At 34.6% G+C, this 20,463-nt stretch overlaps 2 protein-coding genes across 3 annotated transcripts; one reads left to right on the top strand and one right to left on the bottom strand.

Moving 5' to 3' along the window:
* Nucleotides 1–6,880: 6,880 nt before the first annotated feature.
* LOC107761687 (phospholipase D alpha 4-like) lies at nucleotides 6,881–11,339 on the top strand. Its single transcript, XM_016579935.2, has 4 exons — nucleotides 6,881–7,079; nucleotides 7,738–8,298; nucleotides 9,111–10,302; nucleotides 10,686–11,339. The coding sequence occupies exons 1-4, from the start codon at nucleotides 6,888–6,890 to the stop codon at nucleotides 11,117–11,119; spliced, it is 2,379 nt and encodes a 792-aa protein (XP_016435421.2). The 5' UTR covers nucleotides 6,881–6,887; the 3' UTR covers nucleotides 11,120–11,339.
* LOC107761688 (thioredoxin-like 2, chloroplastic) lies at nucleotides 11,187–15,355 on the bottom strand. 2 transcript variants are annotated; one of them, XM_016579937.2, is made up of 4 exons: nucleotides 14,922–15,355; nucleotides 14,311–14,490; nucleotides 12,699–12,863; nucleotides 11,187–11,990 (listed from the first exon to the last, which is right to left on the bottom strand). In XM_016579937.2, exons 1-4 carry the CDS (start codon nucleotides 15,087–15,089, stop codon nucleotides 11,895–11,897), a joined length of 609 nt encoding a protein of 202 aa, XP_016435423.1. In that variant the 5' UTR covers nucleotides 15,090–15,355; the 3' UTR covers nucleotides 11,187–11,894. The 2 variants fall into 2 exon arrangements, with proteins under 2 accessions (XP_016435423.1, XP_016435424.1); XM_016579938.2 differs by having other exon boundaries at nucleotides 11,187–11,616.
* Between the last annotated feature and the right edge of the window lie 5,108 nt (nucleotides 15,356–20,463).

Raw genomic sequence — 20,463 nt, 5'->3', positions numbered from 1 at the left:
AGGAAATAGTCTCCGTGAAGGTTTTATGGAGGAGCAAGAATGTGAAAGAGATGATGTGGGAAGCGGAGGAAGAAATAAAGTCTAAATACCCCCACTTATTTCAAACTGAAGATATGGCTCGAGGTAGGATACCTCAGCACAGCTCTATTCAGGCCAGTAGGTCATCAGGTAAGCTCCCATTTTTTACTCTCAGAATTTATAATGGATAGTTGTGTGAAGTCAAGTGCTGTTATTTATAGACAGTGGCCATGTGTGGCATGTATAGTATGTTTTCTGGCTGCGTACAGATTAGTTTTAGTCTAGTGTACGGAAGAGACTCTAGCAAAAAAAATTCCCAAAGTATCTAAGAGTAGACATTCGAGGACGAATGTTTCTAAGGGGGAAAGGATGTTACATCTCGCGTTTCTCGTACGTTAAAGTTTCGTCTTCAATTAATTGATATAGACTCGGGGATGAGATTATCTTGAGGTTAGCATATTTACGTTATTTATAACAAGCAATAAGTAAGTGCCATAAAGGAAAGGGTACACGAATTAAAGAAAATGAGTTTCGTTGAAGGTTGTTGATTTGGGATAAAATACGGTCCGAGCTATAATACTCAATACTTATGGACTAGTACCATACAAGGTATCATATGACCGTGATAATATGATGTATAAAGTATATTAAAAATAAGTAGAATTTTAAATAATTTGAGATAATTCTTAATTATGTGGGTAATTGGTTAATTATCGGGTAGCGGAATAATACCTAATTAATTATTAATTATAGGATAAGATTAAAAATAAAACCTCCCCCACCCTATGTGGCAACAAGCCACCACCCAAACCAAATGACTCATTAGTCATGGTAGGTGGCAATTTAAGGTGCTAATTAAAATACACCTCATACTAACATTTTTCAAGGCAAAAATACTACAATCTGATATTAGCTCAAAAGAGATTTCTTACAAAAATCTTCAACTAAATCCTTACGATCAGAACACTAAAGAATTCCTACAAGTTTCAACAATTCCATCAAGAATTTTTACACATTAAGTAACGTGGTTAAGGCCCGTAGCAACGTAAATCTTCAACAGTCCAACGAAAAGTTTTTGAACTGTAGCAACGTAAAATTTTGCGATTCTAAATGAGTACGGTGCAACCTTTTCCAAGAACATTATATGGATTTTTTCTTACTCCAGGTATGTTAAGGCTAAGCTATTCTTTCATTTTGGCATGATTTCGTAATTACACGAGTTTGATAACGAAGCATAAAGAAAAATTCATATCCCAAAATTTACGTATATTTTTCTAGTTTTGTAAGTTACAATATTTTCTTTATCGGGACTTCATATTCATTTGAGTATTTTCTTTTTCCAGTCAAGAGAACAGAGAGTCCATATATACAGTATTACAGTAATTTCATTACCATCGAGCTATAATCGATGGGCAAGCCCCTATTGGGCAACCTCTGATCAGATGGTAAGTTATATACGGAGCCTACTGTGGCCGAGCGCCTATGAGCGAGCCCAGTTGGCCGAGATACAAAGCCTAGTATGGTCGAGCGCCTATGAGCGAGCCTACTACGGCATAGCAGTTATATACATATACCGAGTCTTATAAGGCCGGACAACTATTTTACTTACTATATTGAGAGAATAGAATCAGTATCAGCAGGTGAGCATATCTTTAGATTATCTTTGACCCCCAGTTACTTTCAGTTATTATATTATCAGTTCAGTTTCAGCTTTCAGTATATTACCTTACATACTCGGTACATTATTTCGTATTGACGTCCCTTTATGGGGGCGCTGCATTTCATGCGTTCAGGTTCAGACAGACAGACGGGTAGACCTCCTCAGTAGGTATTTTCCGAGTTCAGCTTTAGCGGTAAGCTCCCTCTCCTTCGAAGTTGCAGGGTCTAGAAATTTTGTGTACATCTTGTGTATATATGTAGATAGGTTATGGGTAGGTCGGGGCCCTGTTCCGATCACAGTATATCTATCAGTAGAGGCTTGTAGACATATCCTGTCAGTTAGTACAGTATGTTGGGCTTGTAGGCCCTGTACGTATATTTTGTTGGCTTGTCAGTTGTAGTAATTATGACGGCCTTGCCGGCCCAGCTTTATGTTGACATTTAGTCAGCGTTAGTCTCTATTCAATTTTATATTTTTCATCGCACATTATCTTGTAATGTGGCCCACGGTCAAAGTATGACATTACATGTTCAGAGTCTCTTAGTCGCAAGTGATACGCAAGGATATGTGAGGTACTGGATGCCGGTTTCGCCCCCAGGCTCGGGGCGTGACATTTTATTTGATAATTTAGGTCATTAATTAGTTTGTTTTCTATGTCAAGCAGTAGATTTATTTGGGATTAATCTCTTGGATTCATTGAGTATCAACTAGACATCATTTGGTATATTTAGCTGATGGTTTATTAAGAGAAAAGGAAACCTTGTTCATTAATGGATTAAGATTTCTATTAGGTTTATTGATAAACAAATATGAAATGTTGTTTGGGTATGACAAGATGATATTTGGGAATAAAGATACTTCTACTGCTTTTTGTTAGATTGCTTTCATTCTCATTTAATATGCCAAGTTTGCTTAGAACAGGTAAATCCACCCTTCTTTTCTTTTTTTAATAACAAATACTTGAATAATAGGGTTACACCAAAAATTGTTAGTCATGCCTCAAATTAAAAACTATTCTTTAATGACTTTGAAATGTGCTTGGATTGCATAATCGGTTTTAGTGATTAATTTATATTCTTTCCATAATAATTTCTAAAATTGTGCTTCAAGAATTAATTTTCTCAAATGTAGTAATTTCTCAAAAGTAATACAAATAATTGATTGTCATGATTTCGGATTCGCTTGCGAGGTGCAATTATGATAAGTTAATTAATTTTGTTATTCGATCACGCATTCGCTTGTGTAGCGTAGTTATGACAACATAATATTATCCAAATTATTTTTTTAAAATAATTCTAATAATCAAGAAATAAAAGCGGATATGTAAAATATGAAAATTATATAAAGCACAGTTTTGTCCAAAATTAATTCAAGTCAAATTTAAGTCAATAAAGCGATCGTGCTAGAACCACGGGACTCGAAGAATGCCTTACACCTTCTTCCCGGTCAACAGAATTCCTTACCCGGACTTTATTTTCGCAGACCAATAATGATAGAGTCAAACCTTCCTTTGACTAGGGATTCAAATAAAAGGCGACTTGGAATACCAAAAATCAATTTCAAGTGCCGACTCTGAATAACAAAATAATCCCTATTTCACAATTGTCACTTTAATTGGAAAAACTCTTTAACCCACAATCCATAACATATATCTTTTGTGTGTGTGGAGGGGGGTTACGCCCCTGCTGGCGCGGATAAAAAGGAGGTGTGACAGATCTGGCGACTCTGTTGGGGAACTCTCAAGAACACATATCTTTTGTATTTTAATTTTCTGTTTTTGTTTTCGTTTTTCTGAACCACCCACCACCCTCCCCTCCCCCCTCCCCCCCAAAAAAAATTATTTTTTTATTTTTCAGTTTACATGTTCGAAATTTTACGAGTTCCAAAGTTATGAGTTCGGAGGTGTATGTGTTTGGAAGTTTGCGGGTTTAGAAATTATATAGTTTACGGGTTCTAAAGTTTGCGGGTTCGAAAATTTATGAAATTTATGGGTTCGGAAGGTTGTTGATTCGAAAGTTTATGGTTTCATATTTATTGTATCTAAATTATAATTTATGAGTACTCTTGAGAAGTTATTTTCCTTAATTTGCGTACCAAATACCGAAAAATGAGTAAGATTACTACTTGTTTCCAAAAAAATATTTTTCACAAAAAATACTTTCTGTTATACCAAACACACCCCAAGTTTCTTTTTCATTTTAAGAGATACCGGAATCAAGATCGAGGAACAAACATATACCCATCTTCTTATATTGTAGATTCTAAAGTCTTTTAAGTTCTCTTTCTTTATATTGTAGAAAAAGTTACTCAAGACATTTACCTCGGAGGTGCTAATACTCAGAGGCAGATTTAGAATTTAAATATTACGGGTGTCATGTTACTTTGAACATAGATATGTTCTTATTTATACAGTCCAAATAGAGTATATTTATATGGTCCAAATAGAGTAAATATTTAGTTTTCGCTCGAATTATTTGTCTTTCAATTTATACATACAAATCAATTAAACGAAAAATATACTAATTATGACAACTCGACGCAATAAGGGTTTCGTAATAGTGGGAGAGAAGATTCTTGGAAGAAGAAAACTAATTTATATATAGTGTGTGTGTGTGTGTTTTGCAAAATGTTGGTGGACTTTTTTATCCTTTAAAATAAATTTCATATTGAATAAAATTATAATTAATTTTTTTTAATATTTAGAACTTTAAGATTAACTAAAAGTATAGTTATTAAATCTTTTTTTATTTGAGTAGAAAGTCCTAAACTTTAAGTTCCAATAAGCTTATATAAATAATTTTCGTATTTAAACTATGTAACACAATTATAATATCTTTCATGTTAATTTTTCTAATATTTATATTAATTCTAAGAGAATATAAATTGATAATAACGATCATGAACTGCCGTGATACTCCTACTAATAAATATGAAGGAGTCATTGGTTAACTTAAATTAAAATTAAACAAAGAAAGAAAACAGTGAAGTGTAGTTTAGGATACTTTCGTAATTATAGTCAAATTATTATGCTATATAAGATCTATAGTATAGTATAGTATAGTATAGTATATATATATATATATATATATATATATATATATATATATATATATATATATATATATATATATATATAAAGTTATATTCGATATTAAATATTGAATATTAAAATTTCGGATGTTAAATAAAATTTAGGTCACAATTCTATAATAAAATTTACAAAGCATTGTCTTAGATATTTTTTTTAAAATCCTTTTGTCTCTAATATTTATTTAATTTTAAAAAAAATCTGTTTGGCCTATTTAACCCGCGGGCCGGAACCGTTTAGCCCGGGACCAAACGGTCACGGTCACGGTCCCTACAAAAAGAACGTTTAGCCCGGAACCGTTTGGCCCGTTTAATTTGGGATCGAGACCATTTGAACCGGCCCACTTGACCCGTTTAGGCTCGAGACCGGCCCACTTGCCACCCTTATAATACTCCATGTTGCCTAATGGTCGTTTACTTATGAGGATTAGAAAGATAATCTGGATATAAAGTTCAAGATTATTTTATCTCGTTTAGATGAACTCTTCGATAGAATTAATACCAAATTATTTTATACAACTCCTCTAGTGTTATTTTATAGTGGATTCTATTAGCGGGATAAACAATCTATGTTTACCTTTTCTTCCTTCTTAGTTACTTTAAAATAAGGGTAAAATTGTAAAAATAATTTTATCCAATTACTTAAAACCAAACACATGCTTTTCACTGTACATTGTATATCCTATTTTCGATGCAATGAACAAAAAGGTCGTAAAAAAATGCATTTAATAATCTAAGATTATTAATCCAAGTATGACAATCGTTGAATTATAATCTGGCATAACTTTGTCTAAGAACCAAAAGGCACCAACCCGCAGCCTGCCTTGGGGGGGGGGGTGGGGGGTGGAAAACTAAATCATTGGCAGTTACAGATTATAATTATTAGCACTACTATTTTTCTGTAAAATATGTGTCTGAGGTGGGGAAAAAAAATTCTCTAGATTCAGGAGTTTGGTACTTTGGTTACCTCCAAGTTTCCAACAATAGAATAAAGAAAGTTGGGCAAAGATCCGTTGGTGTTAAGGGATCAGCCTCTAGTTAATTACTTAATTATTATGACATTTAGCAGTACCTAACTTCTTTTTCCTCTTTCTCTAGAAATGGAGGAATACTAATAATTCGTTTAGATCCTGTAAAACAGAATGATAGATACCCTTAAACTAAGAATATGTTGTTTCTTCGAAAAAAGTAAGCAAAATAGACAATATGGAGTGCATTAATCCAACGTGCCAAACATTAGACGCGCAAAAAATTAGTATCTTATTCAATGAATTTTAAAAAACAATTAACGAAAAGAAAGAAAGAATTCGTCTACCAAAATACATGCCAATCTGTTGAGACAAGGTGGTGTACTTCAACCATAATTGATAATACTTACCATTTTCTCTGACTACATTTATCCAGGTTTATTCAAGATATAATTAATTGTACCCTCTTTAATATTTTATGCTTATAAATGAGATGGTCACCAACTTATTATAGTATCGGAGCAGACAAAGTTTTTGAGTTCAAAGTGTCAACGCCGCCTATTACCAAAAAGACTAGGCCTTCACGTGAGGGAGGAAAAGGGCACACCCGATGCACTAAGTTCCCGTAATACGCGGGGTTTTGCGAAAGGGCCGAACCAAAAAAGTTTACTGTACGCAGCCTTATTCTGCATTTCTGCAAGATACTGTTTCCCGTGATCTCCTGATTACATGGCAGCAACTGTACCAATTACGCCAAGGTTCCCCTTCCTTGGAGGGAGTGTATTGAAAATATAATTAAGAAGTAAATAAAAGTATGCTTCGATTAATAGTTTAAGTTTTTAGATGAGATGATCACAATTCAATAAAAAAATCCAATTTATTAGTGCAACCTATTCCTAAGCGAGTGCCACATATAACACAAAAATGGCAAAATGTGGGATAAGGAAAACTTCAGCTTAAAGTAGAAACTAAAAGTGAAATTGAAGGTTGCCTTTAAGTCTTAAAATGTACATGTTTTTAAGTTTTGTCCACTTCCAACGGCTCATTTTGCATTCCAAGTTTCCACACATATCTTCATTTACAAAACATATACATAGCTGTCTTTGAATTAAAATAACAAACTTACCTACCTTTATATATCAACATACATACTAATGTGTATACCCTTGACAAATCAAAGAAAATTCTGTATGTTCTCTGATCTTTCCCTCCCAAAATATAGTCAACCAAATATCATCAAGCCTGTGAACAACTGCAAAATGGAGGGCAAATACAAATTTTTTCATGGAACACTTGAAGTCTCTATTTTCCGTGCCACATCTCACAAGTCATCCATTCCCTTTAAGGTAAGTGATTCAATGCAAGCACAGATTTTTTCTTGCAATAACAATCTTTTTTGATAACTGAGAAATTCCCGAGAACCAATTAGTGTACACTATGAAACTTAGTGGATAAATAGCTTGTCCTTGTATCCTTTATCCTTACAACAACAACAACATATCCAGTATAATCTCACATAGTGGGGTCTGGGGAGAGTAGTGCGTACTCAGACCTTACCCCTTCCTTATGGAGGTAGATATGTTGTTTCCAATAGACCCTAGGCTCAAGATATCCTTTATCCTTATCCGCTTAAATACTAGTAGAATTTAATTTATGATATGGTCGAACTCATGATATGCGCCTCAGAGGCGGATCCAAGAGAACAAGATTTAAGCTCTATGCGTTCAACTTTTAAGGTTATTAGCACTGAACCCATTGTGATTTTAAAGTCACGGGTTCATATCGACTACTATTTGTTATAATTTTTGTAATTTTTTACACTTAAGTTTATATTCCGCAACGTAAATACTAGGCTCAGATGAACCCGTCAGCAATACGCTGCATCCACCTTTGGTGTGCCTAATCCTGCATCACGCGCTATGCTCTTACCGTTAGATCAAAGCCATTGGGCTACAATAACAATCAGTTTTTAAGGCCTAAAATCCTCTCTTGGTTTTTTTGCAGTGTATTTCAGCAAATGGAAAACCTGCATATGTGACAATCAAGATTGATAACAAGACAGTAGCAAAAACAACACAAGAACGTGATCGTGTTTGGAACCAAACCTTTCAAATCCTCTGTGCTCATTCTCCCAATACCACCATTACCATTACTCTAAAGACAAAGTGCACCACTTTAGGAAAATTCACAGTTCATTCTCATAAGCTCTTAAATGAAGCAAGTTTAGTTGAGGGATTCTTCCCACTTTCAACTGAAAACAAGAAGCCAAAGAAGAAACTGAAATTGCAATTCATTTTGTGGTTCAAGCCAGCAGAATATGAACCAAGTTGGGGAAGAATACTAGAGAATGGTACATTCACAGGATTCAAAAATTCAACATTTCTTCAAAGATCAAACTGCAGTGTGACTCTTTATCAAGATGCACATCACCAACATACATTTCAACCACCATTTCAACATTCCAAGAGATCCAAAAACTTGTGGGAGGATATATACAGAGCCATTGAGGGTGCAAAGCATTTGATTTATATTGCAGGCTGGTCTTTCAATCCTAATTTGGCGCTGGTAAGGGGAAAAACTACCATCATTTCTATTTTTGTTAGGGTCTAATTTAGGTCTTAGAGCATGGGTTCAGGTGAGTTCATACTCCTTTTCCTAAATCATATATAATAATGTGATATTTTTTAAAATTACTTAAATATATTTGCATGCACCCATGCTTAAAGTTTCCTATAGTGCAATAATTATTGGGTGCACCTCTAAGAGTGAAATTGGCGGTTCAAATCACACTTCGAATGGTCTTGTTTTCGGCACGGTGTATAAATATATAAGTAAAAATCACTAAATTTTAAAAAGAATATAATTTTGAATCTATAATCTCAAAAGTATAGTGAGTTCATGGTAAGAGACTAGAGTTAAACACGTCAAATACAAATTTCTGGATTCACTTCTTACAATAGTGCACCCATCCTCTTAAAATCCTGAATCCGCCTCTGAATTTTTTGTTGCATAGTTTTATGCATCACGTTGTTGAATTGTGTGATCATCTCATCTTAAAATTTGAACTATTAGAGATATCATAGCTTATTTACTTAATTATGTTTTCAACACTACCTTCACGTGGGGGCCTGATTCTTTTTAGTGGGTCAAACACATCGAAATTCTTTTTGATAATATGTGGAAGTGAGACTCGAACCTAGGGTCTCTGCCGGCTCTGATACCATGTCGAATTGTGTACTCATCTCATTTAAAAGTTTAAGATATTAGAAAAATACACTTTTATTTACTTAATTATGTCTTCAACAAAGCTATCATCATTTCTGTTTCTGTTGCATAATTTTATGCGTATGTTGGAAACTAATGGCTTCTCTTTTCAGGTCCGTGATCCCAGTACAGAAATTATGCATGCAAAAGGAGTAAAGCTAGGCGAATTACTTAAGCGCAAAGCAGAGGAAGGTGTGGCTGTGAGGATCATGCTTTGGGACGACGAAACATCCTTACCAATAATCAAGAACAAAGGAGTAATGAGAACACACGACGAAGATTCTTTAGTCTATTTCAGAGACACAAAAGTAGTATGCAAATTAGTTCCCAGATTACACCACAAATTGCCCTCATTCTTTGCACACCATCAGAAAGCAATAACAGTAGATTCAAGAAGTCATCTATCTTCAACTAGCCGAGAAATCACTAGCTTTATCGGTGGTTTAGATCTTTGTGATGGCCGCTATGATACAGAAGAGCATTCCTTGTTTAAAACTCTCAACACAGAATCACATTGCTACGATTTCTATCAAACGAGTCTATCTGGTGCAAGCCTACACAAAGGAGGACCGAGAGAACCATGGCACGATGCTCATGCTCGTGTCACAGGACAAGCAGCTATGGATATACTCAACAATTTTGAACAAAGATGGAATAAGCAAATTGGCCCTTCTTTGCTCATTCCTATAAGATCCATTCCAGAACTAAGCAATCAGCCAAACATGGCTTCTACTGATCGCGATTGGAACGTTCAAGTCTTTCGTTCAATTGATCATGTCTCAGCTTGCCCATTGCCTATGAACATGCCAATTGAAAGAAGCATACATGAAGCTTATGTAGAAGCGATTAGACGAGCTGACAGATTTATTTACATAGAAAATCAGTATTTCATCGGTGCATGTCACCTTTGGGAGCAAGATCAACATTGTGGCTGTAGAAATTTAATTCCAATAGAGATTGCACTAAAAGTTGCAAACAAAATCAAAGCTAAAGAGCGATTCGCTGTGTACATTGTGATACCAATGTGGCCTGAAGGATTGCCAGAAAGTGATTCAGTTCAAGATATATTGCATTGGACTAGAGAAACAATGAAAATGATGTATAAATTTATAGGTGAAGCAATTAAAGAAAGTGGTGAACCAGGGCATCCTAGAGATTACTTGAATTTCTTCTGCCTTGCAAACAGAGAAGAAGAGTTCAAGGGAGAGTTTGTTCCTCCTTATTCTCCACATCCTGAATCACAGTATTGGAAAGCTCAAAAGAGAAGGAGATTCATGGTTTATGTCCACTCTAAGCTCATGATAGGTATGAAAATCTTCCTCCGCTCGAGTTAATTTTCACATCTGGTTTATATTCATTGTACTTTATCTACTACAACAGTAAAGTCACAGAACTATTTTTTGTCATATTAAAATAACTTAACTTTACTCACTATAATATTAAAGTCATTAAACTTACCTGCTATAATAGTAAAATCACAAAGTTACTTTGTCACATTAAAGTAACTGAAATTTACCAAGTATAACGACAAATCCTATACATCAAGATGGTAAAGTTGTGTGACATTATTGTTTTCGGTGAGTTAAAGTTCAGTAACTATACGTGAAGTTAACTCTCATCTACTCGTGTTGCTTAACGTTTAGACTAATAAAGCTGAGATGTTTACAACTCTTTCTCTAAATTTTCAGTGGATGATACCTACTTATTAATTGGTTCTGCTAACATAAACCAAAGATCCATGGATGGGCAACGAGACACAGAGATTGCAATAGGATGCTATCAGTCGAAAAGTGAAGAAGGTGACATAGATCAAAGGGACGTTCATGCATATCGTATGTCATTGTGGTATGAGCATACAGCAAAAGCAGAACAAGCATTCCAAGAGCCTCAAAGCTTAGAATGCATGCAGAAAATCCGTTCTATCGGAGACCAAATGTGGAAGATTTATGATCAAGATGAAGTAGAAGATATGAAGGGTGTTCATTTGGTAACCTACCCTGTGAATGTGACTGCAGAAGGTCATGTAATGGATCTTATTGAGAGAAATGGTCATTTTCCAGATACAGAAGCACTAATAAAAGGGAAGAGATCAAAAGTTTTAGCACCTACAATTACTACATAGTTGGAATATAACATGAGTTAGAAGCTTGGAGCCCTTTGAGCAGTGATTCTGTATATGCTGAATAGTAGTAGAGAAGGCTTTATTATATGTTCATTTGATTGTAAAATTACAAAGAGGAGAAAAAAACAGTTACTTGTGACTACTGACAATATCAATATAATAAAAATATGAAAGGGAAAAAAAAAACAATAGCAATATGTGCAATTCAGTTCTAACAAAATACCATCTTAAGAGTCGAATTTTTACTGCCACTCATAGTTAAGCCTCAGGCTTCCACCTTCATGAATTCTCTGAAATCATACTCAGATTCAGTACTTAACTATTTTCTGCAAATTTCCACCCATTTGCTTTTCACTTATATAAATGGTGTGCCAAAGATAGTTACAAAACCCAAATACCTTCCAGCATTAACAGTCGCGAATAGTCAAAAGCACATAGTGAATGCAATAGGCTCTAATGTTCTTGCCATTTCCATCGACTTCAAATTGAATAAAATCCTGAAACACTCATACAAAACACATCTGATAGTGATTTTGTTTTGAACTTTTCACCATAACGTCACGTGAGATAGATTACAGCAATGGCAAAAAAAAAGAATGCTTTGTACAAAGAACGATGTGCAGCTTTCTAGCATATTATAGAAGAAAAGCTGTGAGTGTGACACAGCCCATAGCAGTCTACAAGTAAGGGTTTGAAAGAAAATATAGTACACACATTTGTTTATTTATACTTCGAAGACGATTTTGACTGTCCATCATTGTCATATGCAGAAACTTCACAGAAGTTGAGAATCACCAGTGCCTTTCAGTGTACTCTCATTTGCATTAGCTGGGTTATTATAATTTGCAATTGCATCCTTTAGTTTCTGGAGCTGCATTATATTTCAAGTTTTAATTCTTTCAAAGGAGAACTGATTAAAAGGTCAAAACATGAGTAGTAAAAGACATGCTTAGACTGTTATGAAAATCTTCTTCCCTAGAAATAAGCAAAAAAGTTCAGGACACCACATTATCAGTTAAGAAATTTCATTTACCAAAGAAATCCAACAATGGAGTTTCAACTACAGCAATGAGATAAACAATTGGACAGTGTCTAATCAGTACATTGCTGTGCAGATTAACCAGAAACAAGCTATTCCCAAGGAATACCGAAGAGGAAGCACAACCATTATCTTAATCCAAAATATACAAATCCTAATTGATTTGATGTCAAGGGGCCTAAACTTAGACGGAAAGATACAGGAAGGGTTGCTTACAGAGAGATGAGGGAAGGGATTGCTTTTTGACAAGAGCAGTTATCCAACAAATATCATAATTGTGGGTCCATAAAAGATTTAAATAACAATTCCTTTAGGTGGCCCATGAATACATAGGTGTTATCAGTAGTTCATTTCTTGGTTTTATTTAGAAAGATATATCAACTATTTCTTCTCAATGCCTCAAAAATAAAAAGGTTCTCTAATTTCCACCAAGTTACCATCTAAGCTGAGCATCATTCCATGAGTTGAAGAGTAAAAGGTAGCACAAAATGATAATAAGATAACAATAAAAACACACTGATATGCACTTCATGATCCTACCTTTGCGAGAGAACAGGAAAAGGAATCCAACAGACCGTCAGCGCCTCTGTAGAAATGGAAATATGGAAGGACTTTTACATTTAGGCTTTTGCACAAGGGCTTGTTCTCATCAAAGTTCACCTTAAGGAAAAAGATTTCTGGGTGTTTTTCAGCAATCGTGCAGACCTGGCCATTGAAAAACAAATAAGCAAACCAATTATCTATTAGGATATTTTGGACCGCAAAAGCTTGTTTGGCATCTGCTAGGAGGTGTGTAAAACTGTTTAAGGAAAGATGGGTGACCCAGAATTTAAAAAGGCAAAAGTAAATATAAAACTGCAATAACAGTCAGCATAAGCATGGTAATTCAGACTTACGAACCAAAAGACATAAAGGAAACAAAAGAAATTATTAGAAACTTAATGAAGCCAAACCAGATTAATGCGTAAATTAAGAATATACAATGATTGTGTAAGTTGAAATTAAATAAAAGGAAATTAGCCCAATATCGAACAATAGGACATAGCTAATGCTGATAGCCATAAAAGAAAGATGTAAGACCAAAGTAAAATTCCAACAACGTACCACACATTCATTAGCAACGACAACTATGCGCCTCAAATAATGGGGTTATATGTACAATCAGAGTATCAGACAAATAATAACTAATGTTCCAAAATGAATGCACCCCTCTCTTCAACCTTCGGTAAATAAAGAAGCTCCAAGTCCAGCAATTTTACTTGCAATTACATGAATAGGAACAGATTCTTATAGAAAATCGGACAAAGATTTCCAATCTCAAAAAGGGAAATCAAGAGCTTCCAAGGCCTGCAACTCTGCATGCAACCAAAATGACTGTACAACTGAGGTTGATGGCGAATAACTGCTTATAAATGACAAAAATGATTAGGAATTTATGCAAGGGAAAAATTGAAATGACCAACTAATGCAGCAACAACGACCCCAAAAATATGAAATAAAAAGTACACGTTTTTTTAATCAGTAAAAAATTTCATTAATAAGCACCAAGTCGGTGTTAAAAGATTATGAACACGCAATGCCTATGATTCAACCCGATCATCTATAAGTTTGTTCAACTATCTATACAGCATGTTATTTTCTTTTTACACCTAGAGCGTGAAATAAAAAGATACTTAATCTGTTTTCTTCATCCCTTTCACTAATTTGGGAGCATTCTCCTACTTCTTTTATTCCATATGCTGCAAAAAATTCAAAATGGCTCAGGAAATATAATGTACTTGTGCACATAATATGAAAGAAAAGAAACTTCCCCCGATTAAAAGGGCTTCCGAGAGACTATAAAATTTGAGAATGTCAACAAAGAGTAGAGCCACTTTTACATGAAAATTAAGCTAAAATTTCTGTTTCCAAAAAGCTATATTAAAAATGCTTAAAGAGATTGATTATGCAAGTTTGAAGCAATTATTACTTTTTTACCAGAAGTTTTCATTCCTTTCTTAGACCGATCTGCTAAAGAACACAAACCACAGGAATGGAGAAACGAAAGTGATTACTTTTGTTTACATCTTCCAAAAAATATTTGTAACAACGATGCATTCTGTGGTCTAGAAAAACCAATGGTTCATTACTCAGGGAAAGCTTAAATACTCACCTTGGGGAACAACGCACGACAAGAGGCACACCATGTGCCATAAAATTCAACAATCACTAATCTATCTCCAGCTTGACTTAAAGCATCTAAAAATTGTTGAGTTGAATGGATGTCAACCATATTTGAGGCATTCTTTTCCCACCATTTTGGTTGATCAGTTTCAGCAGCAGTTGCATGTACCTGATGTCCAGAAAAAGAACACTGTTACTTGACATTGTAAGTAAAAACCAGCAATGGTTCATATAAAGAAAAAGTGTAATTAAGGGAACAGATGGACCCTATAGACTTGGTCTAAATTGGGATGAATTAAAATTGGAAACCCAGTTCAAACTTTGTATCTCTTTAAAGGAATAAGCTAAAGTTTATCTGTATTATAACTCAGTCTGTAGCATCGTCGTTTCAATAGTCTAGGTAATTCGAAGTTAATTAACTGTAGGTAAAGGCGGATCCAAAATTTAAACTTGATTGCTTCAATCTTTAAAATTCTTAACACTAAACTCACTATGCATCTAAAATAATGGGTTCAAAGTCTAATAATTGTTGAAATTTTGTCATTTTTCACATAAATTACCCAGAAATTAATATATGAAAGTAAGACATCCAGAAATTACCTTGAAAAGAAGCAAACGTTTGTTGGGGGCATAATCAGAAGGATTTACAAAATGGGAAGAGTGAACCCTTCTTTTCCATGAGTTCAATTTAAAGGGCAGTGAATTTGAAGGAAGAGAAAAGGGGGAAAAGGGACAAACTTTAAGTGAATACAGAGAGTAGCCTTGCATACTCCGTTGTAAAATAACATATGTACAGAATTAGAAGTGGAATTGAAGGAAGCAGTAGCCTAAACCCAAAATTCCAAACTCTGAAAATCGACAATGGTATATGTTTTGGATATAGGAACAGTGACAGAAAAGTAGTTGAAGTCTGGATTTATGCTACCGTCGCTATCCTTGTTGCGAGCTTCTTGACCCAACAATCGCCAGTAATTTGCCAAAGTGCTTTTGCTCACGGTCACGGGTATGGGCTCTCGACCAACCAACCCGATTCTAGTAAGAAATTATAAAATATATATATATATATATATATATATATATATATATATATATATATATATATATATATATATATATAATTTATGTATATGACTAGAAAAATTAAATAATAAACAAAACCGGTTATTTGTGTAAAAATATGAAAATAAATGGATTACTTGATTTCCTTCTTTAATCTATTTTTATTGCTTAGGAGGAGAGAGTCCAATAGAAGTGTCCTTAACGCTTGGAAACAAATAGTTGGACTAGAAGATTATATATAAATGTACTCTTTTTTTTCGTGATAACAGTGTCTGGACTACTTTACTCGCACCTCGATGGTTCTATTAATATATGTTACTAGTGTTCGAATCACCTTACGTGCACCTCAACTATTTTATTAGTATATGTTATCTCCCGTCAACACAAGTATCGAGTAACGCTGCACATTAAAACTTAAACAAAAGGAAAAAATCACGTCATATTTTTTGAGATGTGAACTTGAGACTTCACAGTAAATATTTGTTATTGACCCAAAAGATGAATATTGTTCCTTTAGTTGAGGATCATAAAGAATGTTGTATAAACAACACAAAGGCGCATAATTTGGTGGTGAATATGCAAAGAACTCAAAATACATTGGAACAATGAAAGTTTTATTTTAGAGCCTATTTGTTCATTGTTTTAATTTTGGGGTGCACTTACATATCAACGGAACGGAGCAATGTGTTAAGCGCGCTAGATCCCCGAGAAGTGCTCGAAAAAAGACCGACTTTACTGGTTATACTTACAATTGAAAAGATAACTGAGAATATTTATTTGGCAAAATGCAGGCACTTGAACTATCGCCAAATCTCTCTTACACACTTTCTGTGAACGAAAATAATATTACACATTTAACATTTTAAAAGTGTGTCTCATACACACCTTCTTTGACCAGGACCCAACATGTGTAAAACACCGAGACATATGCGTGTCTATCAGATAAAAATATTATCTAAATACTTATTTATGCCACGTGTCACCAAATCCCTCATCTTCCCCACCCTTCTCTGTTCTCTTCGTTTGTTTCGCCAGCCAAACTCCCCCTCCATACCATATTCAAGAATCTTATTTTTTCCTCCATCTCTTCCTATCTTCACCACATTTACTTGCCATTTCTAATATCAATTTTGGCCTTTCTACGGACAATCTACAATTACTTCGTCAAATTTGAGTTTATTAACCCATTAGTTACTATCTAACAGTTAAAGTAAATATGGAACTAATGTCATACATTTTACCAAATTGATCAAGAACATCAACAACCCGGTTGTCATTTTTCTCTTTTTTCTTCCATTCCTTGTGATCCTCTCCTGCAAATCCATCAATGTCGGTGCTGCTATCTTTGTTTTCTGTGATTTCTTTTTGTATAGTATCTAAAATCTAGGAAGAGGGATGCACAAGCATGAAAAAGTAGAAATTAAAATTTTAGATATTTAGGTGAAAGGAGCAGGAAGATATCGAGGGATATAAGGAGGAAGAGATTGTTAAAATTAAAAATTAAATCACCAATTTATTTGTTGGTATGCAATTTTGTGAGCCATGGCTTATTAGCTTTTGATGTCTTTTATTTCTTTATCGGATTAAATCACTTGGGCTCCTAATTTTTGGGTTGAATTGTGTGTGCTGATTTTTCTAGTTGTCCATAGAGGGCGAGATGGAGGGGAAAGAGATGGGGTTGAAGAAGACGAGGTTATGTGTGTAACTTTAGATATTTTTTTATGCTAATGACACGTGTCATGGCCTTATTGGTACGTGACATTACCCATATTTTGGTAAAGTGGTCAAAAAAAAAGTAGTGTGAATTAGACACACTTTTAAAAGGTTAAGTGTGTAATATTATTTTCGTCCACAGAAAGTGTGTAACCGAGATTTAATTCATAGTTCAAGTGCCAACGTATGTATTTTGCCTATTTATTTAGAAGTAGCTTTTAAATACTTGATTTGGCCATACAATGAACTATCTGTTATGACAATAATTATATTGTGGATATCCATTTATTACTCTGTTATAGATAATCTTCCTGAAGAAGATTATCCATTTAGTACTCTGTTGAAATTTATCTACAAACAGCTGATGCAGGTAGATTGTAAGCAGCTCAATGAAATGATTTGCAGCAACTTCTTATTAAACATGCAGGTTGCAAGCAGCTCATGCAGACAGCTTACAAACAGCTAAAGAAAAGCCTTGCAACTGCTTCCTGAAAAGCCTCGCATCTGCTTCCTTTCTTCTATAAATAGAGGAGTTTTCAGTTCATTATGTACATAAGTTTGAAGTTTGAATAATATATCAATCTCTTTCTACACTTGTTTTCGGTTTATTTACTTTATAGTTTTTATTTTATAACACGTTATCAGCACGAGACTCTGTCATCTCGAGCAAATACTTTGAAGTATCACAAGTACGAACTTTCTTTTCATAAATAATGTCAAATCTTTCTAAACTTGAATTTGTAGCCCTGGATATATCGGGCAAAAGCTACATGTCTTGGGTGCTCGATGCCGAAATTCATCTTGATGCGATGGGTCTGGCAGACACCATCAAGGACAAAAATTAGGTATCAAACCAAGACTGTGCCAAAGCAATTATATTCCTACGCCATCACCTTGATGAGGACCTGAAAATGGAATATCTTACTGTTAAGGATCCAGTCATACTGTGGGATAATTTAAAAAATAGATATGACCACTTGAAGATGGTCGTTCTTCCACAGGTACGATATGATTGGACTCATTTAAGGCTACAAAATTTTAAATCTATCAGTGAGTATAATTCTGCTATGTTTAGAATTATTTCTGAATTAAAATTATGTGGTGATAATATTACTGATCATGATATGTTGGAGAAAACTTTCACCATTTTTCATGCCTCGAACATGCTCCTGCAGCAGCAATATCGAGAGATGGGATTCAAAAATTATTATGAACTTATCTCATATCTTTTTGTAGCCGAGCAACATAATGGGCTATTAATGAAAAACCATAAAAGTCGACCTATTGTTCTTGTCCATTCCCTGAAGTGAATGAGACGAACTTCCACCGAGCTAAGCGTGGAAGAAGATGTGGCCCCAGTCATGGTCATGGCCGTGGTCAGGGAAGGAACACTAATCATGGTAATAATAATGCACCAAAGAACCATCCTCACCACCAATAGTGGAAAAGGAAGGAACAAAAGCATGAAGCGGTGCAAGTAGCAAACGCAGAAAATGCATGATATAGATGTGGAGAAAAAAAGCACCGGTCACGTACATGTCGTACGCCAAAGCACTTGATTGAGCTGTATCAAGCATCCCTGAAAAAGACTGAGAAAAATGCTGAAGCAAATTTTATTTCTGAAGATAATTTAGATTTCATGAATTTGGATGTAGCTGATTACTTTGCACTCTCGGAAGGAGAAACAAGTCATGTGATCGGTGATGAATCTGTAGAGATGTAATATTTTAATTTTTGTTGTTTGTAGTAGATAGTATGGTTATGTAATAGTTGTACATAAATAAAAGTTATGCTTTGATAATAATGTTTACTATCATTTTTATTTTGTTTATGTCATTTTGAAGAATATGGATAATCCTCAAATTATGTTTGGATCAAAGACCAATCATAAAAATATTTGTATAATTGATAGTGGAATAACTCATGCCATATTCAAAGATCAGAAATACTTTTCTTATTTTCATAAGGAAAAAGCAAATGTTTCTATAATTTCTGGTAATATAAGTTTGATTGAAGGCTCCGGAAGAGCTATTGTATTTCTGTATAAGGGAACAAAACTTATTATAGACAATGCATTATTCTCCTCCAAGTCCCGAAGAAACTTGTTGAGTTTTATGGATATCCGCCAAAATGGGTATCATGTTGAGACAATAGATGAAATGAATATGGAATATCTTTGTATTTTACAAAGAATATTTCTGGCCAGAAATACACTGTAGAAAAGTTATCAACTTTATCTTCTGGCTTATACTATTCAAAGATTAGTACAGTTGAAGCACACTCTATCGTAAACCGAAAGTTTACTGATTCAAATATTTTTGTACTTTGGCATGGCCGTTTGGGCCATCCTGGATCAATAATGATGAGACGAATTACTGAAAATTCGAGTGGGCATCCATTAAAGAACCTGAAAATTCTTACAAATGATGAATTTTCTTGTGATGCTTGTTATCAAAGCAAAATGATCACTAGACCTTCACTAATGAAGGTTGGCATTGAGTCCCCTGCCTTTTTAGAGCGTATACATGGGGATATATGTGGACCTATTTACCCACCAAGTGGGTTGTTCAGATATTTTATGGTCCTAATAGATGCATCTTCAAGATGGTCCCATGTGTGCCTACTATCATCTCGCAACCTGGCGTTTGCAAAGTTATTAGCCCAAATAATTCGATTTAGGGCACAATTCCCAGATTATCCTATAAAGGCTATCCGCCTTGATAATGCTGGAGAATTCTCATCTCAAGCTTTTGATGATTATTGTCTATCAGTTGGGATAAAAGTTGAACATCGTGTAGCTTATGTTCATACTCAAAATGGCCTTGCAGAGTCATTTATTAAACACCTGCAGTTGATAGCAAGACCACTACTTATGAAAACAAAATTGCCCACTACTGTTTGGGACCATGCTATCTTGCACGCAACATCACTTATCCGTCTCAGACCAACACATTATAATAAATATTCTCCGTCACAATTAGCTTTTGGTCATGAACCAAATATTGCCCATCTACGAATTTTCAGATGTGTTGTATATGTGCCAGTAGCACCACCACAACGCAGTAAGATGGGCCCGCAAAGAAGGTTAGGAATATATGTTGGGTTTGAATCACCCTTTATTATTTGCTATCTTGAACCATTGACTGGAGATTTATTTATTGCTCGATTTGCAGATTGTCTATTTTATAAAATAAATTTTCCACAATTAGGGGGGGAGAAAAAGGAAATTAAAAGAGAAATTGTGTGGAAAGTTTCATCATTATCTCACTTTGATCCACATACCCCTATATGTAATCATGAAGTCCAGAAGATCATCCATTTACAGAATATAACAAATCAAATGCCAGACCCATTTACTAATTTGAAAAGG

Source organism: Nicotiana tabacum, chromosome 4 (assembly GCF_000715075.1).
Source record: "Nicotiana tabacum cultivar K326 chromosome 4, ASM71507v2, whole genome shotgun sequence".
NCBI lineage: Eukaryota > Viridiplantae > Streptophyta > Magnoliopsida > Solanales > Solanaceae > Nicotiana > Nicotiana tabacum.
The sequence above is the reverse complement of the archived record's forward strand: the minus strand, read 5'-3'. Positions and strand labels throughout refer to the sequence as shown.